Source organism: Stigmatopora argus, chromosome 21 (assembly GCF_051989625.1).
Source record: "Stigmatopora argus isolate UIUO_Sarg chromosome 21, RoL_Sarg_1.0, whole genome shotgun sequence".
NCBI lineage: Eukaryota > Metazoa > Chordata > Actinopteri > Syngnathiformes > Syngnathidae > Stigmatopora > Stigmatopora argus.
The window spans coordinates 11491798-11519200 of record NC_135407.1 but is presented as its reverse complement, the minus strand read 5'-3'; the positions used below and the strand labels follow the sequence as shown (position 1 = coordinate 11519200).

General features: G+C 40.7%; 1 protein-coding gene and 1 long non-coding RNA gene across 2 annotated transcripts; one reads left to right on the top strand and one right to left on the bottom strand.

Annotated features, from left to right (window-relative positions):
- gtf2h4 (general transcription factor IIH, polypeptide 4) lies at window positions 1-27403 on the top strand. The gene is made up of 13 exons (XM_077590547.1): window positions 1-405; window positions 476-580; window positions 4198-4329; window positions 8445-8630; window positions 16096-16204; window positions 18837-18905; window positions 19023-19106; window positions 20836-21001; window positions 21793-21923; window positions 23728-23775; window positions 23858-23936; window positions 25472-25533; window positions 26944-27403. Exons 1-13 carry the CDS (start codon window positions 290-292, stop codon window positions 27052-27054), a joined length of 1398 nt encoding a protein of 465 aa, XP_077446673.1. The 5' UTR covers window positions 1-289; the 3' UTR covers window positions 27055-27403.
- LOC144067067 (uncharacterized) lies at window positions 2094-15097 on the bottom strand. The gene is made up of 2 exons (XR_013297827.1): window positions 14450-15097; window positions 2094-2207 (listed from the first exon to the last, which is right to left on the bottom strand). It is a non-coding gene; the product is annotated as an uncharacterized LOC144067067 (long non-coding RNA).

Here is a 27403-nt window from a genome sequence, read left to right as displayed (position 1 = left end):
AATGAATCACATGATCCGGAAACGAGTGCATATTGCAAAATGTGGAATACATATACTCACAAAACCGCGGCTACTCGTGTCGATTAAGTCAGTTCACACCAAGTTCTTGGTAGATAAAAGCTTTTGCATACATATCATAAGACAATGGAACCTCAGTGTTCTAATTCTCTATCGTGACGATTGATCAAATTGTCTCCGACTAATCAAATCAGCGATTTAAAATTGATTTACGGCAATTTCTGCAGTGTGCAACATTTGTATGACATTTATATTCGTGACTTATTAAATAATGAAGCTGCGAGTCCAGCTCCAGTGCAAGAATTTGCATGAATATCTCAGAGAGTTGAGTCCGGAGATTTTAGACAGATTATACAATCACCCGGCAACATGTTTAGCTGTCTACAGGTAAGAGGACAGTAATATTTTCTACTGAAACATCGACATTATTCTGTGATAACACGACAAAACTTTGCAGGGAGCTTCCGTCCTTCGCCAAAAACTACGTGATACGGATGTTGTTCCTGGATCAGCCTCTTCCACAGGCAGCGGTGGCATTGTGGGTGAATAAAGAAAGTCAGAAGTGAGTTGGGGCGGTTGAGTGGTTACTGCGTCGGCCTTACAGTTCTGGGGTCCTGGGTTTGAATCCAGGTCAGTCCATCTGTGTGAAGTTTGCATGTTCTCCCTGGGCCTGCGTGGATTTTCTCCAGGTACTCTGGTTTCCTCACACATTCCAAAAACATGCATGGTTGTCTGATTGGAAAATCAAAATTGCCCCCAGGTATGAGTATAAGCATGAATGTTTGGTTGTGTGTCTCTGATTGCCTGCCGCCAATTCAGGGTGCCCCCATGAATCGTACCTCTACTTACGAAATTAATTGGTTCCAGAACTTTTTTCGTAACTTGAAAGTAGAGCAGTACTTTATATGTAAATTCTCTAATCGGATCCTAATAGATGAGTGATTGATATTAAACAAAAAGGTGTTCGATAAACAGAAAGTAATCGCCTATTGCTTTTGTTAATTTGGTGTCAATAAGTGAAATGGTTTTGGAGCTATTGAACAAAATAGGGTGCGCCCCGGTGGCGCGAGTGGTTAGCGCGTCGGCCTCACAGCTCTGGGGTCCTGGGCAATGTTCCCTCTAATTTTTCGTTGGTCTGAGCAGAAAGTCAACCTCCCTGAGCGCACTGAGTACCAGTGTGAGCGACATCATCAGTACTCTGATGATTCGCCTAAAGACGTTTCGCCGACGGACGTTTCGCCGACGGACGTTTGACAGACGGGCAGGTCGCCGAATGAACGTTCGGCGGAACGTCCGTTCGGCGACCTGTCCATTTTTCATGTAAAACATGCTGTAAAACACGAAAAACATAAGTGGACAGAGCTACTCCCACTTGCTGCCGCTTAAACGGCGCCATCATGGGGAAAGGGGTAAAAAAAAAAAAAAAAAATCCGATTTTTTTTTTTTTTTACTGCGCGCCATATGATTGCTGCTGCGCAGCGAGGACGAGAATAGTGCGCAATTGCGCACGCGCGCAGCTTAGAGGGAACACTGGTCCTGGGTTTAAATCCAGGTCACGTCCACCTGTGTGGAGTTTGCATGTTCTCCCCGGGCCTGCGTGGGTTTTCTCCAGGTACTCTGGTTTCCTCCCACATTCCAAAATAACATGCATGATAGGCTGATTGGACACGAAATTGCCCCTAGGTATGGGTGTGCATAGTTGTCCGTCTCCTTGTGCCCTAAAATTGGCTGGCCAAAGATTGAGGGTGTCCCCCGCCTCTGGCCCGGAGACAGCTGGGATTGGCTCCAGCACCGTCTGTGACTCTAATGAATATAAAGCGGTTCAGAAAATGAGATGAGATGAATAAAATAGGTTCTAATAACAGTATCTTTCATTCATTCATCTTCCATACCGCCCATCCTCGAAAAGGTTGTGGGGGTTGCCGGAGCCTAACCCATCTGTCTTCGGGTGAAAGGCGGACTACACCCTAAAATGGTCGCCAGTCAGTCGTAGGGTACAACTAATAACAGCAATTAATTAATAATTAACTAATTTTTAATTGAAAAAGCTAACAGTGTAAGAAAATCATTCAAAATAATTGTGCCAAATTATTTTTATTCACATAAAACACAGCTCCATTCTTCTTTTCTTGCTTTGTCAGATCGAGACATTGTTCATGGAACCAGATGGCACACTTGTCACACTGGATCTGTAGAATGAAAGGCTCCAATAAAAAAAATTGTACCGACTTCAAATTTATTATGGAACACAATCGTCAAATTACTCTATTTTGAATGTTTATGTTGTTTTAAGTTTTACTAACCCAATCAGTGTCTAGAGTCCCTTTTCTTGGGGGCTTTATTGCAGAGCACATAGCACAGGTGCTTTTAATGTCAAAAATTGAAACAAACATTTTTTTAAATTCACAGTGCAATTTATAGCATTCACACACACAGATACATACATTGATAAAAGAATAGAAATGGCAGTAGTCACTTATTTTCAGAGTAAACTTGTACATAGTTTGACTTAGAAGTGTGGCGGGATGAGTGCACAGATAGACTCCATCTTGTGTGGACAGAGCTGCTCAAAGGATGTTGGTGCCTGTAAGGTCATTATAGGACATAGTGTCACCAGGTAACATGAGCTATTGAAGGGTGAAATGACTGTAATGGTACAGACGATTAAGACGGAGCAGAGGTGCAGGCTCAAGCGTGGACATGAGATTCAGCCAGAAGACTAGAATACATCAGCATAGTTTCATCAGGCAGACAGGTAGGACAGTACTGAGGTTGTCTTCAGCAAGAAAAGAGGATAGGAAGACCTGGTTGTTCAACCAAGATGTGTAGAGAAGAATACACATTAGGTAAGAAGATAAGGGATGTTGGCAGCACAGGCGTCAGTAGAAAAAAGTACAGGAAGATGAGATGTAAGGTCAAAATAGAGGTGACAAGCAGAGGCCTGTCGAATCCTAATTTCTGAATTTCTTTACCTTCTCGAAGTGTGTAAACTCCAGCTTTGAGCATTTGCAAGTATATTATCGATGAGTATGCCTGACCTGAAATATGTTAGCTTGCTGCACTCTTGTGGTGGTTTAAGTTAGTTGCATGAACTATGCAACAGTTGTGAGTAATTATTTTCATCGTATTTCATTTTGGTTTACAATATTTGACCAAAAATAACACCCAAACATTGCTTAAATAGGTATACTTTGTCAGCCTTTCTTTTGAAATTGACCGTCACTTTTCCATACTTATTACTAAAAGGCATACTCCTGCTTCTGTATATATTATACATTCCTTTTTTGCATACGTCATTTTCACCAATTATGCCAAAAAAGAGTTTTCATTTCGTATCGAGTTGGGAAAGGCATAAACAATTGAAGCGTAACAAGATGGCAGCACAATCTTCTGCATTCCAAAGTGGTGGTGAGGCTTCTAACTTGGCAGGAGCTCAAGATTCTGTACAATCTTCTGCATTCCAAAGTGGTGGTGAGGCTTCCACCTCGGCGAGAGCTCATGATTCTGCATCTATTTCATTGTTACATAGCCATGTTCAGGTGCCTATTACTGAGAGTGTGGACTTAGCAGGGGCAATATCAGCTGTGGGGCCCGGAGAAAATAAGGAGGTTCGTATGGCCAGGTGTAAGAAAAAGTCTTCGGCTACTTCAGCTACTGGGGCTGGTCAGACTTGCGCTCAGCGTAGAATTGGCCGGTGAAGAGCCCCTAAGGCTATGGCAGCTGCTGGGGCTGATGAGACTGAGGAACTGCGTGCTATTCGCATTGGCCGAATGGCTGAATCAGCGACAGCTGCTAGGGATGTTTTGGTATCCTACTGATGCTTTGGTTTGATTGAATTGAACTGCTGAATTGCTTCTCATATCATATCTGGACATTTTGCTTGATTGATTTGAAGTGCTTAACTTCTTCTGTAGCATACCTGTACATAATTGTATACACGTTTGTTGTGCTATGCGTGTAACTGAAATTTTCCTTTCTCAAATAACCCATTTTTCAAAACAGATTTTTTTTCAATAGCGCAACAACTGTCTTTTGGTTCCGAACAAATAATGGGCGAAACTGAAACGCTTAAAAGTAAAAATAAAAAGGGCTTCCAGATTTTCAAAATCATTTTTTTCATTTGCATAAAAATATTGGTGTCCATTTATTTAGTAAATTCTTTTCACCCCAATTTCTTAGGCATCATGAAGATTGTGTGTCGGTGCTGGCAGGACTTCGACTTTGGCACAGTCAGCAACTGCAGGGTGGTCTGCAGGGATATATCCTGAATCCAGTTTTCAAAGACAACCTGAGGGTAGCATTGCTGGGCGGGTATGTCTATTCTCCAGTTGATCATGATGCATGTGTTTTTAAATGATAAATTTCAACCTGAATGTACGGTATTGGTCTTTTTATATAAATGTGTAAATTCTATCAAGATCAGCTTTTTGAATTTTTAAGGTTGAGTTTCATGCTTTTTGCTTAATTATGCAAACCTTGTGCCAGCCTCCTTTCTTTTTTGTTAAAGATAAAAGGTGGTACAGTAATCCCTTGAATATCACGGATAATGTAGACCAGACACGGCCACAATAATTGAAAAAAATGCGAAGTAGGATCACCCCTATTATTACTGCCAAACTACGTTTTCTTGCCTATACAGAAATATAAGTACAATTTTCAAGAAGTGTACTTATTAAATGTTACAGCTATAAGCAAATGAAGACTAATATTATCAAAATATATTCTATATATAAAAAAATTGTACATACTTTATGTAAAAAAATGAAAAGGTTATTGTGAGCTTTAGTCCAAGTTTTTTTTGTTAGATTTGAGGCATTGGATCATCGATGGAATCTTCAGAATGCGCCGTAGGGGCAGCAGGAGGAGCTTTTGCGATAGGTTTTCGGCACACAAGAGAGATGTTGATGGGGAGTTGTGACCGCTGTTTCTTTTTTGGTACAAATATGCTTTTGTACAAGGACATGAAACTGTCAAGACGATTGCCATATTCCATGGCTATGACCATTTTGTCATGAATCTTTGGGACACTTAGCTTCAAACCATGAGCCATATTGAACGTTTCTTGAAGTTTTCTCAAAGTACTCAGACCACATTTTTCATCTTTATTGCCGTCGTTGTTTTGGGGGAAATTAAACTTCTTCGCTCGTCCGCACCATCCAGCTGTCGGGCTCTCTTTTCGGACGTCCCCCAGAGCTTGTTCTTTGAAACCTTTCTGGGAAATTCCACCATCAGCTCCGCGACCCAGAAGCTCCCGGAGTCCGCTCAGCGAGCTCTATTCTCGGTTTAGGATGATGGCGTCCCCCGTAAGGTCGCCTGGGGCTCGCATTGCAGAAAAAAAAATCCACCTTCACCGAGGCTCCTGGCCATCCAATTTACTGAACAGGCACTATTTCCAAATTACTGCCCACAGTGTCTACCATAAGATCACACGGGGCACGCATTTCTGCAAAAAATCCACTCTCACAGAGACTCCTGGCAGCTCAGAACGCTCTATTTTGGGATAAAAATTTATTCGCCATTATTTTAGTGGCCTAGCGAGTTTCAGCTGGATTTTTTTTACAGTTTTATGATTTTTCTTTTACAGTGGTACCTCGAGATACGAGCTTAATGCGTTCCGGAACTGAGCTCGTATGTCGATTTACTCGTAACTCAAACGAACGTTTCCCATAGAAATAAACTAGAAAGAGAGAGACTTTTTGCACGGCAACACGCTTATAACATAACATAAACAAATTTAAATGAACTTGGATGACGATGCAGACACACTCAAAAATAAATTTAATCTAACCTTGCACTAAACATAATTCTAATTTTATTTGAAATTTTTATACCTTTCTTCTCCCGGGTTGGCTCTATTTGCCCCGCCTCCACCCTGACTTTCAGATGCAACCTATCGAGGGTAGTTTGCTTTTGTCTTCCCTTCAAAATATTCCCAAAATGATGCACACACATTGTGATGTCCTCACAATAGGATAACGCACGACCACTTGCTAACGAGACGTAGTATATACTCTGCTCGTATTATCGAGCAAGCTCCTCTGGCATTGCTCCTCCGCCATTCTGCACTGACTAACGGGAAAAATATATCACTGAAAAAAATGCAACGCTCCGCCTAGTGCTCGTAGAGACATTACACGAGGGAGTTGCGACCAGAAACACAGTGCCCATGATGTTCTCATGAGCAGCCTCTCGCGTCCGCTGTATGCTCGTATATCAAAATTTGTCTCGAATCTCAAGAAAAATATTTGCTCAAAATTTTACTTGTATCTCAAATTGCTCGTATGTCGGGGCACTCATATAAATGAATGCCGATACGGTCATTTATTTCCAAATAGAGAAAAGATAAACAGATAAAACTCTAAACAACATTTATTTTTACGTCTGAATGAAATTCAAGAAAGAAAACGTACGTATCTTACATAAAACGTGAAAAAACTCACATTCCTGTCACTGCTTGCTTGGGACACAGCCATCTTACCTAGGTCCCGGGCAGCCATCTTACCTAGGGCGCTGGCGTCTATACCTAGTTAAACGTGCTCTGACTAGAGTAGCCTTGATTTTGAAATAAAACAAAATTCCACTGTTTTTTTTTGTGTTTCTTGTTTGAAAGTGACGACTATTGGAGTGATATGAGCCATCGAAAGAATTTAGATATTTTGACATTAGAAGCAATATGGCTGCCACAACACCTTAAACTTCTGGTAAGAAAATTGTAATTTCAGGTTCTCATCAAGATAGACATTTATTTTTTCAAATTGAATAATTTGATATTTTGCATTTACAAAGACAGTCATATTAACACTTGTGATGATTTTTCTTAAGATTTTCCCTTCAAAGTAGCACATTTCATGAATATGGAGGTGAAAATTGGGAATCAGGGGGCGTCTTATACGCGAGAAATTGTAAAATTAAAACATTTCAATCTAACTTTCAGGGTGCGGCTTATATGCGTGGGCGGCTTATATGCCAGTAAACACGGTAGTGAATATGATGTTTAATACTAAAATGACAAATTAATCAGTACAAGGCAGGGTGCGCGCAGGAGAGCGAGTGAGAAAGAGAGAAAAAGAGAGAGAGAGAGAAAGAAAGAGAGACTTGTTGGACGGCAATGCACTCGTAACATAACATACGTAAACATAAATTTAACTTAAATAAAGGTTTCTGGTGGTGTTCAAGGCCCCCCTTTTTCAGATGCTTGCTTTGCTTTTAAATTCATGTAAATTCAGCTGGCATATTTGCATATTAACGACTTGGTCACGCTGTCTCCCGCGAACTTTTTATCTTTTATCCATAATAAAAGAAGGCTCTCCATCTCGTTATGAATGTCACTGCGCAGCTTGGAAATTATGGTTAGTCTTTGGAAGGCTTGATATCCTTAATAGCGTCCTTCTGCTTCAGGATTGTGCATATTGTTGAAAAACTCCTCTCGTATTGGCGAGACAGCTCCGTCACGCGTACACCACTCATGGAAAAAAATGCAATGATCCGCCCAGTGCTCGTAGAGATCTTTACACAAGGGAGATGCGGCGAGAAAGACAGTGCGCTGAAATCATAAGCAGCCTCTCGCATCGCCTATCCTCGTATCTCAAGGTAAATATTTGCTTGTAATTTTACTTGTATCTCAAATTCCTCGAATGTCAGGGCACTCGTATTACTGTAAAACAAATCCTTTCAACCTCCTCAAGCTGAAAAGACAGCTGGAGGAAGCTGTTGTTGGTACGCACATTTCTAATATGACTTAATGAGACCACCCTCCCAACGTTTGATGAATGTGATAAAGTCAAGGTACGTTGAAATTTTAGTATAAATTGGGGTACTTAAATATTGGAACACCATATTTTGGCAAGTTCTTCCACTTGAACGTTATGGAAAAGTTTGAAATTTTCATCAAAGGTGCATTTCCACAGAGATGAAATTAAAAAGAACAATTTACAAAATAACTTTCTTTTTTTTAAATAGTAATTACATTTTGTTTCATTGCTCTACTTATGTATTCATTGGAACACCTGGCAATCACCAAGAAGTCTGGCTCTTTGAGGACTCGTGCATTGACGAAATGGAAACAGACCCTAACCCTTATGTGACCCAAAGCTGTCTGAAAGAATTCATTGTTCCTGCCAATCTATTTTTTAATTAACACATGTGACATTTTCTTCTTTTTTTACATGTAAAAACTGTAAAGAAATATGATCACATTTGAAGACATGTTGCTCATTTCTTCTATCGCTTTTTTTAAGTGTGGTACGATCTGGTATACAATACCTTCTTTGTGAAATTGAATGTTGTTTTAGTGATGCTTATAAAGAATAGAAAATCATTTTTGTTTTGTGGGATTTTCATTTCTTAATGGAAAAGGTCCAATAAATTGACCTGCATGGAGAAAACTGAAGTCTTTCAGATGAGTTTTAAAGTGTGTCATTCTACAGGGGCCGAGCATGGGCAGATGAAGGGAGCAGTCTAGGCCCCGACCGGCATGCACGCAACATAGAGAGTTTGGACCGTTATGCTGTGGAGCGTTGGGAAGTTATCCTGCACTTCATGGTGGGTTCTCCAAGTGCTGCCGTCAGTCAGGACTTGGCTCAGCTTCTGATTCAAGCAGGCCTCATGAAAAGGTATGTTAAGTAACATTAATCAGTCTCACCCACTGTCTGCACAGCACCTGCTCATCGTCAGATTCTAAAGGCGTCTAAGGGAAAGCCTCTGCGGGAGCTCTTTGGTGCACAAGGGACTTGGTGATGGGGATTTGTGACTGCTGTTTCTTTTTTGTACAAATATCGTTTGTACAAGAACAAGGATGCCCAGAGAGTTCTATTTTCGGCTAAAAGTGACAGCGTTCGCCTGACGCCAACGTCTCCTTGAGGGCGTCTGGCCGTCTTGTACGCCCAGAGCGCTCTATTTTTGGATAAGTGTGATGGCATGCGCCTGGTGCCCGGAATTAGGGGGGAATTTGTCTATTTCGCTCCTCTGTGGCATCTGACCGTCTTGTCTGCCCAGAGAGCTCCATTTTCGGATAAGGCTGGCGTGGTTCGCCTGGCGCTCGGTAAAAAAACACCTTTCTCTCCGCTACCTGGCGCCCTTCGGCCTCACTCCCCACTTTGCGTGTACATAAACAACGACTGGTGTTGCAACAGTAGGATCATTAACACTCACTGCTCCCCTGATTTAGAGCTCTTGGCAGTACGGTGCAGGCCCTTCTATCTACCTAGAAAGCTAACAATTGTCATTGTAATGGCTGTTTATATCCCACCAGGTGCTAACGTTACCACGGCACTTAGCGTCCTGCTAGCGACTGTAAACCAACAGCAGCTTGACCACCCCGAGGGAGTCTTTATTGTCGCTGGTGACTTCAACAAAGCATGTTTAAAGACTGTTCTGCCTACGTTTATCCAGTACGTGAAGTGTCACACCAAAGGAGATAAAACTCTAGACCAGGGGTCTCAAACTCAATTTACCTGGGGGCCGCTAGAGGCCGAGTCTGGGTGAGACTGGGCCGCATCAGGATTTCCACAAGAAAAGCGCTGATAAAACATTCCAACGTTATCAAATATCTTTATTTTTTAACAAAAAATAATGAATTAAAAAAATTAACTTAAAGATGAATAAAAAATAAATAAATCAGTAATACAAAAATAAAATAATAATAATGAGCATACAGTAGATATACACTGGCTGGCTAAGTAGAGAAAATGAATTATTTTTATTCCGTTTCAAATGTCTGTATTAACAACTATTTAACCTTTAACTTTCTGAACTTGAATGGAACATTGAACATGAAATATTCTGAACACGGCTTCTCTTGCCTACTTCTTGCTGCTAGAGACCTGGCAGCGCTTCTTCTCACATAGCTGAGTCATAGCTGAGTCACATTTGGCTTGAGGGAGGAAGCAGTGGAGACCCTCAGTAAAGACTGTTCTGCCTACGTTTATCCAGTACATGAAGTGTCACACCAGAGGAGATAAAACTCTAGACCAGGGGTCTCAAACTCAATTTACCTGGGGGCCGCTAGAGGCCCAGTCTGGGTGAGACTGGGCCGCATCAGGATTTCCACAAGAAAAGCGCTGATAAAACATTCCAACGTTATCAAATATCTTTATTTTTTAACAAAAAATAATGAATTAAATAAATTAACTTAAAGATGAATAAAAAATAAATCAATCAGTAATACAAAAAAAAATAATAATAATGAGCATACAGTAGATATACACTGGCTGGCTAAGTAGAGAAAATGAATTATTTTTATTCCGTTTCAAATGTCTGTATTAACAACTATTTAACCTTTAACTTTCTGAACTTGAATGGAACATTGAACATGAAATAGTCTGAACACGGCTTCTCTTGCCTACTTCTTGCTGCTAGAGACCTGGCAGCGCTTCTTCTCACATAGCTGAGTCATAGCTGAGTCACATTTGGCTTGAGGGAGGAAGCAGTGGAGACCCTCAGTAGAGCTTGAAGATGCTCATCAGTAAGTCTGGACCTGTACTTGGACTTATTGAAGTTCAAGGTGGAGAAGAGCTTCTCACACAAGTATGTGCTCCCAAAAAGGCACATGGTCCGCTTGAACATTCGGGAAAGTTCAGGGAAGCTGGGGGTCAACTCTCTCAAAAATTGCCCAAGCTTGTCTGCTTCTCCACTCACCTCCTTGAACTTGGCTTTGAGTGCAGAGTTGCACTGCAGGTCAATGAGCTCCATTTGAAGCTCAGGAGGAGCATTTTGCACATCAAAGGAGAAGGGGTCCTCAAACATTTGAAATGTGGCTTTGTGTGTCTTGAAGTCTGCAAATCTGTGATCAAATTCCTCCTGTAGCTTCGAAATGGCCTCAACATACTTCTCACCACTGAATGGTGTGCCTGCATCCACGAGAGCCTTGCATCCTGAGAAATGGCAAAGGTTTGTCTGAGAAAGCTGGGCTTTCCATAACACAAGTTTAGTGCAGAATGCTCTCACATTGTCATAGGCAGCACTGACAACTTGCCCCTGGCCTTGTAGCTTCTTGTTCAGTACATAAAGCTCATGTGTGATATCAACAAGAAAAGCTAAGTCCATGAGCCATTTGGGATCACTTACCACAGGAACAGCAACCCCGTCTATCTCCATGAAGTCTTTTACTTCTGCTCTTAACTCAAAAAATCTCTTCAACACGTTTCCCCTGCTGAGCCAACGTACCTCAGTGAAGTAGAGCACATCCCCATATTCTGACTCCATTTCCTCTAAAAAAGCACGGAACCTTCTGTGCTTTAAGCCCCTGGATCTGATTTGGTTGATTCATTTCACAACGACAGACATCACATTGTCAAACTTCAGGCATCTGCTGCAAAGGGCCTGCTGATGGATAATGCAGTGCAGAGCTATGGCCTCCTCCACACCCTCCTCTTCCAGTTTTTTTAACAAGTGCTACCAGTCCATTCTTCCTCCCTGTCATTGATGGGGCTCCATCCGTTGTTATTACAAAAAAGCTCTTCCATGGCAAACCGGCATTCTCAATGGCATCACACAGCTGGTGAAATATTTCCTTAGCGGTGGTCTGGCCATGTATTGCGAGCTGGGCAGTGTCTGTGATGTCTGTGGTCTCATCAAGAGCCACTGAATATACACTGAAACATTGTGCTTTCTCACACATTTGATCATAAATGTCACTTGACAGGTGAGAAATGTGCTCTGCCACGGTGTTGGCAGAAAGGCTGATGTGGTTGAACTGACTTTCCTTTTCTGGACAGACTATGTGCAGCCTGTAATATGCACATTTTGATAAATTCACCTTCTGTGAATGGCTTTCCTGCATTAGCAATCAACTCACAAATGCCGTAGCTAGCTTCGACTGCTGCGTTACTGTCTTTGGTAGCCTTCTTGAAGAAATCCTGTTGCCTCAGAAGACGTGTTGTAAGACTGGCAACCTAGTTGGCTCTCTCATCTCCCTGGTATTTTTCATACTCCTCAGCATGTCTCGTAGTATAATGACGTTTCAAATTGTATTCCTTGTGCACCGCAACTTTTTCAGTGCAAATGAGACACGTTGGGGTGCCCCTGTGTTCAACAACGAAATATTGCACTCCCCACTTTTCTTGAAACTGTCTATGCTCATCAGCGACCTTTCTCTTCACGGCAGGCTTTGAAAGAGACATCTCTGGGGCTCTGTAATATGTGTTTCCACTTGGAATGAGTCTCGGGTTGAACTCGCGGGTCTGTGGCGCATGCGCACTTTCGCTCTCCGATCGTATTGGATTACGGCAGTTCTACGAATTTCTCAAGTGTCATGTTAACGCACTTACTGTTAAGTTTCAGTTTCACTCGCGGAGATGGCTACAGACACTGACACAGGCTGGATCACGGCTCATAGCGCCTCATTCAGTTCTATGCTGAAAGCAGCGGAGGAGTGTGCGCGCCAAGCGGACTGATCGGCTTCACGGCTTCTCCTCCGCCCAGCTGATTGGAGGAATGAATGAGTGAGTGAGCAAGGCACTGGACAGCCCGGCCGATGTCCCGACCTCCAGAGCCGTATACCTCACCGTGATTGGTTCATTCAGCTTCGAACACAACAAGTGTCATTCATATCAATCTTGCGGGCCGCACGAACATTAATCTTTCATATTAAGACGGGGGCCGCGAGTTTGAGACCCCTGCTCTAGACCATGTTTATTCTAACATCAAACATGCTTATAGAACCACACCCCTCCCTCACCTTGCTGGATCCGACCATCTCTGCCTGTCCCTCACCCCCTCATACACCCCACTCCGGAGGCTAACAAGGCCACAAATAAGGATAATTAAAACATGGCCGGAGGATTCCCTTTCTCAGCTGCAGGACTGTTTTTCCCGCACCATTTGGGAAGTTTTTGAACACCACAACCTCCAGGACAACACGGACTCTGTACTTTCTTACATCAAAAACTGCACGGACAACGTCACTGTTAATAAACGGATACAGGTTTTTCCTAACCAAAAATCCTGGATGACCAGTGAGACACAGGCACTCATCAAATGCCGTAACACCGCCTTCAGCTCAGGGGACAAGGTCCAATTCAGAGCTGCCAGAGCAGACCTGAAGAGAGGCATTAAAAAGGTCAAGGCAGCATATACAAGGAAAATTGAGGAGCACTTCACAGAAAACAACCCAAAGAAGATGTGGCAGGGAATACGACACATTACAAATTACAATGACAATAATGTGTCTGTTAACGCAGATGCCTCACTAGCAGAGGAACTGAACCGTTTCTTTGCCCGGTTTGAGACTGACAAATCATACTCATTCTCAACACATCCACCACCTTGCAGCAGTACACTAAAGCTTCAGGAACGTGAAGTGAGACTGGTACTGCGGACTGTGAACACCAGGATGGCTGCTGGCCCTGACGGAGTACCTGGGAAGGTGCTCAAAGCCTGTGCTGACCAGCTGACTGGGGTTTTCACAAAGATTTTCAATTGTTCCCAGCAACAATCCATCATCCCATCCTGCCTGAAAACTGCCACCATCATCCCTGTCCTGAAAAAGCCAACCATTGACAGCCTGAATGATTATAGGCCTGTTGCACTTACGCCTGTGATCATGAAGTGCTTTGAAAAGTTGGTCGCCCGCCACATCAAGGATACAATCCCTCCCTCAGTTGACCCTGATCAGTTTGCTTATTGAGAAAATAGGTCCACTGAGGACGCCCGGGAAGTAGTACTCCTCTCGTATTGGCGATCAAGCTCCACCCTTATGCACTGACTAACGGGGAAAAACCCACTGAAAATATGCAACTCCCAGTGCTAGTAGAGACATTTCCACGAGGGAGTTGCGGGGAGAAAGACTGGGCAAGTGCCCATGATGTTTTTATGAGCAACCTCTCGCGTCTGCTGTATGCTCGTATATCAAAATTGGTCTCGTATCTCAAGATAAATATTTGCTCAAAATTTTACTCGTAACTCAAGATAAATATTTGCTCAAAATTTTACCCGTATCTAAAATCGCTCGTATGTCGAGGTACCACTTTACTTGGATGGTCTTCTCCACAGTGACCGTAGCCATGCAATACTTGATGTAAGACAGTACTGTGTCTGTGAAGGTTCCCATGTCCTCATAGTGGAACGTTTCCCACTGTGTCTGTTCAAAGCAGTCTTGGAGTCGGGGGAGGGCGTCGTCAGGCCATGTGATAATGGTTTGTCTTTGTGGCTTTGATTGTCGGCTAAAGGGAGTGTAAATTGGGGCCATGAACAAAAAAGCGTGATCTGACTGTCCCAAGTGTGTGCGTCGCATGGCTCTGTATGCTCCTTTGATGTTCAAGTAAACATGATCCAGAGTTTTATCCTCCCGTTGGATAATTTACGTGTTGGTAAAATTTCGACAGAACAGTTTTGAGATTTGCCTGATTATAATCTGCAATTATGTGTGCGGCATTTGGTAGGCGTTCTGGTGATTGTTTATTGTGTCTATTGGTAGGGAGAGAGCGGTACTTACCTTAGGGTCTGGTGGGATGTAGACAGCAGTGATAATAACAACAGCTATCTCTCTGGGCAGAAAGAAGGGTCTCCATCTCACCCTCATTAATTCTCTATCTGGGGAAGTGTCTAACAAGAACAGTGCTATTGTTAAACCATCCCTCAGTCACATAAATGCAAAGACCACCACTTCTTTTTTTTCCTGAGTCGAATATCCTGTCTGATCCGAGTAGCATGCGTCCTCTTAGCTGCACGGTAGCGTCAGGTATTTGTGGGTTAAGCCACGTCTCTGTGATTATTAGCATTGAGCATTCACGAACATAGCGATTAGCAGCAAGCTCTAATTCCAAATTGTCCACTTTGTTTACAATTGATCTGACGTTGGAGAGATATATGCTCGGGAGCAGAGGTTTGAGTGGTTGTTTCCTGATCTTACACAACACGCCCACTCGACAGCCTCGCTTTTGCGTTTTTTTCCCGACGCTTTCTCTTTCGCCGACCAGTCCCGATAACAAACCATTGGGCTCTAGTGTCGCGATCTCTTCCGGTATGTTATTTTCCCGGTGAAAGTCGCTAGATATCTTATTTCGCTGCTAGTAACCGATGTTTGATATGTCTAAACGGTTATAGCTGAATTTATTGTCCGGTTTTGACGAACATGTCGCAACAAGACAACAAAACACATGAAAAGAGTGCACAAGTAGAGAGAGCCTCTCACCGCTGCTTGCGCAGGCGCCAAATTCTATCATCATTTTGCATTTACAAAGACAGGCATATTAATAACGTCCATATGATTTTTGAAAAGATTTTCCCCTCAAAGTAACACATTTGTACTCCCTACTAAAACCATGAATATGGAGGTTAAAATGCGAATCAGGGGGTGGCTTATACACGAGTACTGTATTTATTCGAGTATAACGCGCACTCATAATTTGTGACAAAAAATTGGTATACATTTTTTTTCCGTTTTTCTTAGCTCACACCAAGGATTGTACCTGGCAAATGCTAAACACGTCACCATGACAAAACATTTATTCACAACATATGGTACGAAAACCTGGTAAAACACACTACTACCAATTGTAACACAATTCTCAAATGGAATTTACAATTTTAAATCCTTAGTCTAATTCATCATCACAATATTTAAAACTTTATAAAGTCTGATTCATCATCATCAGATTCACCAAACAATATTCGCTCTTCTTGAGCGAGGATAGCGCTCCCTGGGTGAACTCGTTTCCCTGGACCAACTGTTTTTTATTTTTTTATTTTTACCGGTACGATTACCCTATAAACTTGCCGAAGGCCATTTGGAGAGGTCTGAATTTTGTAAAAGAAGGTAGAGTATCACCATCTGGCAGACAAATTTAAGTTTTATGTCTCCCATTATACATAACGGCTGTGGAGGGGACTTGTTCACCGGCAGAGGGCAGTGTTTCACCAGGATTTGTGTATTATGCGCACCCGAACTTATCTTTATTTCTATGGAACAAAATTTTGTGCATTATACTCCAATAAATACGGTAAATACGGGGATGTGTATGTGTGTGTATATGGGCTCAAATATCATTTATCGGCCTACTCCACTTATAATTGGTATCAATATTCGACCTGAAAAACCCATATCGGTCGATCACTAGTGTCATCCCCTCTGTTTTACAGTGAGGCAGGGGAGGCGCCCTCCATTACCTCTGCTGGATTCCAATTCCTTCTGCTGGACACAGCCTCTCAATTGTGGTATTTCACCCTGCAGTACCTTAAAACGGCTCAGGTACTAATATAATGTCAATGTGGATTGTAGAAAATGCTATTTTTTTGTGTTGCAATAAACAGCAGGGCCCACATCTTCCAATTGCAAATTCTTTAATTCTATCCAGTCGAAAGAAAAAAGTACAACTTGATTTCAAAGTACAGACGCTCCCCTACTTACGAACATACGACTTACGAACAAGGGTACATACGAACATGTCTGCAAATTGCGTTTATGTCGAAAAATATTCGTAAGTTCGATTTTGTATTTTTTTCCGAGTAGTGCTTCTTTCCGCCGCTAATACCGACGCCTGGCGCTTTGAGGGCTCAGCTCACCCAGCATCTACCTTCTTCTTCGTTGCAATGCGGAAGTGCGTGAACTTATCTCCAGTGTGCAAAGAACCTTTTTCATTTGTATCATTAAATATCTCATGCATCCATTATTGTATATGGTTGATAAAAAGCGAAAGGCTTCTATTGAGGGATTTGCAAGGAAGAGGCAAGCCATTTCATTTGAAACGAGTGGCAATAATAACGAAGCTTGATGCGCGTGAGAGTGAGCGTTGCACATATACCAACCATATTCAATAATGGATGCATGAGACAACTTGAATTGTTCGACCGTCAGTACCATTTATAAACAGAAAGATCAAGCAGCAGGACCCAAATATTGAACGTTGCACAAAGTTTGCAAATCAATTGAATGATGCCATACAGTGCTACCGCATCATTTATGATGAAAAAAAGAAGACAACTGTGCAATTGTCGTTAGATCGCTTCTTTCGGCCAGTTTCTAATACATAAATCTCTCTCTATACAGTACTGTACATATTCTCTCCATTTTATTAAATGTTTTTTTCAGTACAAACCAATGCGTGTTACTTATACAAGCCTTAAACATACAAATGCACTTATATAAACCTTCAATATACTTATATAGGCCTTAAACATAAATTATAATACAAAATATAGCACTGAATCAACTTACAAACAAATTCAACTTATGAACAATCGCTCGGAACCTAACTCGTTCGTAAGTAGGGGAGCGTCTGTAATAAAACAACATTATTAGGTACAGCGTTGCATGGCAGACGGTAGCGGCTAACGGCGGTGTGTGCATGGGAGTAGGGAGAGAGAAAGGGCAGGAAAGAGGCTTGATGACAACACCTTTGTTACGCTACATTTTTGTGACACTATGTAACGAACATAAACTTTAAAATTAACTTAAATAAACTTACTATACACACATTATACCCTGTATTTACGCTGTAAACACAGGGAGAAATAGTCACGATAGTGATTCGTTGTTGTTTCCTCAATCCAACTTTACTGGTCGAGGTACGTGCATCAAGGCATCAATAATCGAATTCCGATATACATCCAGTCAAAAGTAGTTGCGACATCTTTAATATGCGATGGTTAATGGGGTGTAAATTAAATATTTAAATTGTTAAACCAATGTTTTTTCCCCTTATCTGAACATTTTAACGTCACACATAAAATGGATGTAACTGGTGCGATACCCGAGGCAAAGGTGTTAATGTAGTGTGTGTATATGTATATATCTATATCTCTCTCTCCCTCCATATATATATATATATATATATATATATATATATATATATATATATATATATATATATATATATATATATGCATATATGTATGTATATATGTATATATATGTATATATATATACACACAGTGGTACCTCGTCATACGACCGCTCGTCATACAAAATTCTCGTCTTAAGAGGGAAATTTCTATCGAATAATTCGCCCGTCATGCGATCAAAATTTCGTGATGTGACCAAGGACAGGTCTTTTTTGCATATCTTTCGTGTATAACAATATCTACGAGCACGGTACGATTAATTCAGACGAGTTTCTCATACGACCAGGAAACGTGCGGGCAAAAAGAGGGCTTTCTGGGTAATGAAGTATACCCGTGCACACAACGCCCATAGGCAATGGCAACCTTTCTCAGAATAAAACTTCATTACCCACAATCAATACGTGGGTAAGCTCAACTATTGTATTTCCTGTTATTCTTTCTAAGGAAAGAGGCTACCGCGATCGTTCTTTAAAGACTATTTCTCGTTGGCAAGTGGTCGTGCGTTATCCTATTGTGAGGACATTTGTATGCGACATTATCGAAATATTTTGAAGGGTAGACAAAAACAAACAACTCTTGATGCGTTCGTTTTGAAGACTTCGGCGGAGCGGCCAGGTGGTGTCAACCCGTAGAACTACGTAAGGTAAAAAAGATTACAACAAATTTAGAATTTAGTTTTGTTTGAAGTTACATTAAACGTTGAGTGTCTGTATATAGTTATCCAAGTTAATTTAAATTTGTTTGTTCGTTTACGAGTGCATTGTTGCCGTGGATAAAGCCCCCCCTAACCATTCTCCTCCTTCAGCCATTGTGGGTTGTCAAAACCACTATTAAATTATATATTGCCTAATGCATTGAGTATATCAACATGCGTAACAGCTGAGATTTGTTGGTGGCCTGGGAGAAAGAGGTAGATCGAGGGAGGTTGGCTTCCTGAAAACTAGATCTTGTGCAATGAAAATGTAATCACCGCTGATCTAGACTACATGCCTATTTATGATTTGAAAAAATAATAATATCATGTATTGTTTCTTTTATAGTCAAGAGGGATGGGCCTTGTGGAGATATTGTCATTCCTGTTCCAGCTCAGTTTCTCAACATTGGGCAGAGTGAGTGAACAGAAATAAAAATTTGTGTATGTACGTGCATATGTGCTAAAATTGATATTTTCGTTTTCTTTTTAGTTTGGCTTTTTGTTGTTAACGAGGATGTGTTTTTTTCCTCAGGATTACTCAGTGGAGGGGATGAGTGATTCTTTGCTCACATTTCTGCAGCACCTTCGGGAGTTTGGACTGGTCTTCCAGAGGAAGGTAGGGGGAGAGGGAGTGTGTTTGTGAGTAAAACAACACGCACACCTGTCAAATCTGCCTGCATCTCTTCTGCAAAGTAAAGTCTTAATTCATGACCAAATCAAAAATGCATTCATTTATTTTCCGTACCCTCTATCCTCAAGGGTCACAGTGGGTGCTTTCCTAGCTAACGATGGGCAGCAGGTGGGGTACACCCTGAATTGGTCGCCAGCCAATTGCAGGGCACATGGAGCGAACAACTATTCATGCTCTCACGTAGGGGCAATTTAGAGTGTTCAACCAGCTTACCATGCATGTTCTTGGGATGTTCTTGGGAAGAACATTCAAACTCTACACAGCACTGTCAGAACCGCCATTGAGCCTCGATCTCAGAATTGTGGGGCAAACGCGCTAACCAACCCTAACCCCACTCAACAGGGATCAAATGAATGAAAAAAAATAGTTAATAAATCTAATTCATGAAAGAAGGAACAGATGAGCAACGTTTTTGGGTAAACGTTTGTTAATGTTCTTTTTTTTTAAAAACAATTGTTTTAAATTCAGGACAAAGTAAAGTTATGGCAATTCTAAAGTGAGATTTGAAATATTGAACAGAACACGGCTGAACCGACTTTTCAGTGTGTTCTATTAAAAGATATTTGTTTACTCGTTACCTGTCCTGTTCAGCTGCTTGAACACAGAATCTTAATGCCTTCAAAGGCTGAAACTGCTCTGTTTGAGAAGACTGGTTGACTCACCACGGCCAGATTGTATTCATATAATACAGTTTAATCCAGGGTACGGGAGTTCATAATGAGAATAATAACGATTGCTGCTTATAAAAGGAGTAAGCTTTTATGAACATTGCGAGTTTAAAAAAAATGAAGAGCCCTGCGATGGGACTACTGTGTATATTGCGATGACAGTGTTCAAATGATATATATAGTGCAGGCTTACTCCCTGTGTGGTTGTTTATATTTTTTTTATCAGAGCTGCCAAATACTACGAATCTTTAACAAACTACCAAGTCTGCATTTTGTATCAAAACTGAAAAAAAATCAAGCAATGTATTTTCAGCAATTTACTTGAAAAAACAAATTAACCTCCTAAGACTCTTCCAAGTCATGCATTTTAATTTTCTCTTTGATATTTAGGCTAATTGGGACCTGATAAGTGTAAAACCAAGAATTATCTTTTTACACGATGTAGTTTCTGAGAAAAATCATATCCACATCATAAGTGCACGCCAGGCCCTTGTAGTCCAAAATTTAACATTGTAGTCTTGTAACAACCAAAAATGTGATGTCCACACATCCTAGAACGTTAAATATTTTTTAGTCTCAACTATTCTTACATTCAAGCACATTTTTTGTTTTTGATTTGAAGTGAGGATTTATTAATTGAAAATTAATTTGATTGAAGCACTTTTTTAACTGAAAAATAATGACAATTCAGACAATCTAAGCAAACAAATTTACCCTTGTATAGTGTATAATGACAATAAAGGCTTTCAATTGAATTCAACAAATCTAGACGTAGTCGTGATCCACCAAAGACTAATTCGGTAAATATGCAATGTCAGTGTCAGGTTGTTGCACAAGATTAATTTGTTTGTACAATGCTGGTATTTTTTTATTTATATTTTTTCAGTGTGAGTGGGAATTTTGTGACCTAACCTTGATATATTGAAGTAAACTTGTCTTAAATTACCGGAATGACTGCTGATACTATTTTTCTGTCCCATATTTAGAGAAAGTCAAGGCGCTATTATCCCACCAGACTGGCCATCAGCCTAGCAGCGGGAGTCACAAGTACCACTTCTTCCCTTTCCTCATCCAACTTTGGCTGCAGCCCCGGTACTGGAGATGCAGGCTTCATTGTGGTTGAAACAAATTATCGCATCTACGCCTACACAAGTATGTCTACAAACTGAGTTACTCACGTTAGTGCCTCATGATTTTTCAGGTTACTGGCAAGGTAATCTCTTGGATTGTATCCATTCTTGAGTTAGTAAATCGGGTAATATTATTTTCATCTTTTTTATCCATTGCTTTCCCATACTGCTTATCTTATGAGCAGGAGGCGCGGTACACAGTGGATAAGTTCCCCTGTTGCCAAGTTTAGAATGGAAACTTTTGCTCTGTGCAAATTCTAAAATATGACTGCAAGCTTTTGGACTATATTCACTTGGTATTTACATTTTTTTTAGCACAAGATTCAGTAAATAACTGTCAAAGCTGGGTTGCCTCGACAATAATCTTCATACAGAGGAAGCAGCAAAACACGTGGTAGTTTTGACTCCCGGCCGAATGGAGGTTATCTGGAAAGGGAGGCCTCATCTCGACCGCTCTCAAAATGGTCGCTGCTCGGTCCGCTTCCTTTGTTCTTGGCTAGCCCCCACCCTTCCTAAGAAGGGGGCGAGCTGACGGACAGACCCAGCGTCCACTTCGAGGTTCCCCAACCAGATACGCCGTCCGCCCGGTCGGTGATGGTATTTAATAGAAGTTAGGCGGAGACAAACTTTAGGCGGGAACACGAAAAGGGGTGGGTTAAAAACAAAGTGATGACAGGCCTTGACCTGTAGGTGTCAGTAAAAATTCTATTCTAGTGACTAAATTCATAAGAGTGCAGAAGGGTGCAAGATTAAATATAAGAATACAGTTCATATTTCACAATAACCTATTTTCATTAACTGTTTCTCTCACAGACTCAGAGCTCCAGATCTCGCTTGTAGCACTCTTCAGTGAAATGTTGTATCGCTTCCCCAACGTGGTGGTGGCGCAGGTCACAAGAGAGTCGGTGCAACAGGCCATTGCAAATGGCATCACTGCACAACAGGTATAGCAAACAGCAATATTCATGTATTTCAGACATCTGAATGAAAACCATCCTTTTTAAAAACAAAAGGCATTTGAGGATAGCAATGAGAATGCTACAAAATGAGTATTTATGATTAGTTACATTGTAGTTAACTGCAACATGTACTCATGTCTGGAACTACAGTGGTACCTCTACATACGATCTTAATTCGTTCCGGGACTGAGCTCGTATGTCGATCTTCTCGTAACTCGAGCGAACGTTTCCCATTGAAATGAACTAAAACAAATTAATTTGTTCCAACCCTCTGAAAAAACACCAAAACAGGATATTGGATTGGACATTTTTTTTATTTCTTCTAATTCGCCATTTATTAACAAAGTAACACATCACTAGTGGTTTAATATTACTTAAATGTGTTTAATAGTCCTAAAATTATACGGATTTCGCGAAGGGGAGAGAGAGTCGCACAGAGAGGGTGGGGGGCGGGGGGTTCAGGGGGACTTAATCCACGGCAACGCGCTCGTAACCGAACAAACAAATTTAAATTAACTTGGATTAATATATACAGACACACTCAAACATACGTTTAATGTAACTTTACACAAAACTGAATTCTAATTTTGTTTTAATTTTTTTACCTTCGATCTGGGTTAGCTGTTTGCCACGCCTCCACCCTCACGTTCGCTATCGATGGGCTGTTTGCTGTTGTATTCCCTTCAAAATATTCCGAAAACGATGCACACAAATGTCCTCACAATAGGATAACGCACGACCACTTGCCAACGAGAAGTAGTCTTGAATGAGCGATCGCGGGAGCTAACAGGCTAAGGAAGGAATAACAGGAAATGCAACAGTTCAGCCTACCCACATATTGATTGTGGGTAATGAAGTTTTATTCTGAGAAAGGGTGCCATTGGCTATCGGTGTTGTGTGCACAAGTATACTTCATTACCCAGAAAGCCCTCTTTTTGCCCGCGCATGCGCGTTGTGCGTTTTCTGGTCCATGTGTAGGAGAAACTTGTGTGAATAAATCGTTCAGTGCTCGTAGATATCTGTTATACACGAAAGAGATGCGGCAAAAGAAGACAGTGCGCTACAATGATAAACAGCCTCTCATGTCATGGCCACCTGGCTTTCTTGCATCTCGAAATTTTTCTCTTATCTAGAGCGAATTACTTGCTCGAAATTTTCCTCGTATCTCGAGCATCTCGTAGGTAGAGCTGCTCGTATATAGAGGTACCACTGAATATAGTGTATTTGCATGGTTTGGTGTGACAACCCTCTGCCAGAAACGGGTACAGTAATCCCTCGAATATCACTCATAATTATAGACCAGACATGGCCACGATCATCGAAAAATCACGATCCACCAGTGGGATCAACCCTATTATTATACCTCCTTACTACGTTTTCCCACCTATACAAAAATACAAGTACGCAAGCACAATTATCATGAAGTCTATCAAATACTACAGTTATAAGCATAAGAAAAGTCTCCACTGTATTAATATCTAAATATAATCTATCAATGAAAAAAATAGTAAATACTCGAAATTCTGTAATCTCGGCGAAAATAGTTCCTCTCCGCTTGATAACAGTCCCAAAAAAAAGGAGGGGGGGGGGGAGACACTCAAAAATAAATTTAATCTAACCTTACACTAAACTTAATTCATCTCAAATTGCTCGTATGTCGGCGCACTCGTATGTCAAGGTATTACTGTACAAAGGTTTTGGCCCCAATTATTAGCTTCAAACGGATTCCTCCATATCAAATTGTTCTGGTCCCTGCATTTAAAGGATAGCTTTGGTTTTAATTTTGCAGATCATTCACTTTCTAAGAACCAGAGCACACCCTATAATGCTGACGCAGGTAATGATTTATTTGCTACAGAAGTAAACGTACATGTACATGCATCAACGTTGATTCTTTCCCTGACATTACTTTGCTTCAGACACCAGTGCTTCCTCCAACCATAACAGATCAGATCCGCCTTTGGGAGCTTGAGAGAGATAGACTGCAATTCACAGAGGGTGAGTATATCTACCTGGCCCTTGACCAGTGTAAAGTGTAGTTCCAGGGAAATATTAGTACCGTAATCCCTCAAATATCACGGTTAATGTAGAGCAGACATGGCCGCGATAAAAGAAAAAATGCAAAGTAGGATCACCCCATTATAACTACCACAATACATGTTTTCGCACCTATACAGAAATACAATTACCGTATTTTCACGACTATAAGGCGCACATAAAAGTCTAAAAATTTCTCCAAAATAGACAGCGCGGCTCATAATGCAGAGCGCCCTGTGTGAGCTGTGAGCTCCGAGCTCCGGAGCCTGACTGAGTACTTCTTGCCGACACGCTTCTTATATAGAGAGAAGGCGGACGTGGGTGGAGTCAGACGCTAAAGGCGGACGTTGGTGGGGAAAGGCTTGCGGAGGGGGTGTGTGGGAGAAGACGCTAAAGCCACGCCCCTACAAGGTTCCTATATATACTAGTGTGGGCATGCATGTACTCAATTGCAAAACGAAGAATGAATAATACTACAAAGAGGCACGCTTACGAAGCTCAGTTCAAGCTTCAACCCATCGATTATGCAGTGGAGCATGGGAACAGAGCAGCGGCGAGGGAATTCAACATAAACGAATCTATGGTTCGCAAATGGAGAAAGCAGGAAAAGGAGCTTCGCCAAGTCCATAAGAGGAAGCTCCATTTTAAGAGTGTGGCTTATACGGGGAGGCGGTCAATATGAGAAAATACGGTAAGCTAATTAGAAAAAAAATCCTTCACTAGGTGTGTTGCAAGGATAAATTTGTGTTCGACAAAATGACTCATAAATTATTGCCAATTTGAGATAATGTTAATTTTTTCTTCCCTTTTTTTCTGTAACCAACTAACTACTAAAGTTACAGTATTCTTGAATAAACCACCCATTTAAAAATATTTTTGGGAACAATGCGTACATTCATCATCTGATTAGAGCCCATTGAATTCAACAAATTTGTCAAAAATGACTGCCTTGCTATGTTTACAAGTTTGAGGCCAAGCTAACAATCATTCACCAATCATAGTTTTAATCGCAGAGGTAACTTTTAGATATTCTAGTGTTGAATCTGAAAAATGCAAAAGTAACTGCATAACCTTGGATTTTCTGTAAACCATAATATTTTTATTTCTTTTTTCATTTTTATTACATCAGAAGGCCCTGATTAAATTGACATCTCTGAAGTGAGTGGTGGATTGTACAATTGGGACGTCAGAGTTTTCAAAACAAGTTCACAATCTCATCACTATAATCAAAACTAAAGGCACAAGGACTCCAAGTTCCTTCAGAACATCTCGTTTTGAATAAGAATAAACAAAACGCTTTCATTGGTGGCAATTGGGGATAAATGATAAGCATAATTCCTACATACATTTCATTGGCAGTTAGTGGGTTAGACTCCCACACAAGCTGTTTCTCGTGTTCTGGTTTCAATAATTTCTTTCGTGCTGGAATTTTGTCTTTAACGTGCATGTTAGTAGTTCATTGAAGCTGTAAACTTTTATCATTTTGTTCTTTTCAGGAGTGCTCTACAACCAGTTTCTCTCCCAGGCTGACTTTGAGGTGCTGCGAGACAGAGCTCAGGTTGAATTTAGTTCCCCCCTTTTTTAACTTTAATATTTTGATTAAAGAAAACATTGCCTTCCATGGATGCACGTTGGTTTGAAAATATGAGTCCTGGCCAAAATTCATGTCTATTACGCAGAGAAGCAGGCAAACGAGAGCACTGTAGAAGCACATTTTACATTGAATTGGCATAATTCGTTCCACGATCTTTAATACTACCCTTTAGACCAAGGGTGTCAAACTCTGATTGGTTTGCGGGCCGCATTAACATCAACTCGATTTCATGTGGGCTGGGCCAATTTAGATATAATATTTAGATTAAAAAATGATTAAAATAAATGGATCAAAAGCCCTAAATATTCAGTTTTTTTAATAGATCTAAAACAATGTTTATTTGAGCTTTATTTTTCTTAGTAAGGGAAAACATCTTTTAATGATTTATTTTTCATTTTAAAAGGAAACAAAATATATATTTTTAATTAGTTCAATATTAAAGTGGAAAACAGAAAATATTTTGATATTTTTATTTTTAGGTTTACAAAATGCTTTTTGAACTAAAAACACAAAAAGAAAAATAATTGGATTAAAATAATTGCATTCATTGATTTAAAAAGGGGAAAATCAGGAAATATAATATATATCTATAATATTCATTTGGACTTGATCCTAAAACGGAAAGTTGGCACTCATCATTTAATTTCTTGGGCGCATAAAATGATGCGGCGGGCCAGATTTGGCTCCTGAGCCGCCACTTTGACACCTGTGTTCTAGACCTTCTAAACTTCGAAATGTATACCTATTTTGTATAAAATATGTATGCAAATGAAGGTTTGCAAAATTAACTTATTTATTAAGCCATTAAAATGTTTAAGAAAAGTAATGGCGCATCGGTTAGGGGGAAGCAGGCAAACATTTGGCAGCTGAGTAAACATACATACAGATGCACTTAAACACAACTTATTATGTGACACACACTCAGATGAACTCAAGAAACAACTCAGTGACGAACAAGGGTCAAAGCCACAAATATCAGGAACTGACCACTGGCCAGACTTAATCTGCCATGCTCCCCTTTCACATGGTGCTTAATACGCTCCTTGGCCAGCTCTAACGTAAGCCTACAGCGACCTTAACTCTGTTCCGGCATCATGGAGATGCTTCTTCTCCTTCTACTCAATGGGGGGCCTGCGGATGGTCAATGGGAAAGCAATGTAAACACATTTTAATTAGATGTACCACTATGCTTTGCTACTTAATTGGATAGTTAGCAAGCATTTAATAGCCCTTCTGTTTTCATTGAAATTAAAAAGTTGATTCTTCCATTTTTTTATTCAAAAATACCCTTGTTAGTTCCTGTTTTGTATCTCTCTGTTGAATTCAATATGAGTGATAGGCTGTGCATAATCTAACTGAAGTTATTTGGTGCAGGGTCTGGATTGTCTGGTGTGGCAAGATGTGTCTCACAGAGTAATGGTAGTAACACCACACGGACACAGTGAGGTCAAGAGATTCTGGAAACAACAGAAGTCCCACACATGATAGGGATATGAAGACAGATACTTCGCCGATTAAATCAGCACTTCTGATTTCTTGTTATCTGTACAGTACCTATAAATTCTGTTGAGCAGTAATTTTCAACTGATGTGAGCCAGTGACCTTCATTTTTCTGTTGTTTCCAAGTGGTGACCAACATTTCTGAGCTAACAATAACAAAAATGTGTTCTTTAAAAACAAACCTTTGCAAAATAAATATTGCATTTGTAAACAATGCTAGTATGTGGACATGTTCTAAGTGCCTTAAAAACGCATGAAAAAACTTGGGATTACAACGATAACTGCATGAAAATGAAAATATACAATGTGTGATTAAATGTCCAAATTACAACCA

What these genes read in the sequence shown, in the direction of transcription:
- gtf2h4 (XM_077590547.1), top strand. Translation starts at nt 290, where the DNA reads ATGAAGCTGCGAGTCCAGCTCCAGTGCAAGAATTTGCATGAATATCTC. An exon ending in ACCCTATAATGCTGACGCAG is followed by an intron (nt 23,776 to 23,857) that starts GTAATGATTTAT and finishes ACTTTGCTTCAG; the next exon opens with ACACCAGTGCTTCCTCCAAC. An exon ending in TAGACTGCAATTCACAGAGG is followed by an intron (nt 23,937 to 25,471) that starts GTGAGTATATCT and finishes TGTTCTTTTCAG; the next exon opens with GAGTGCTCTACAACCAGTTT.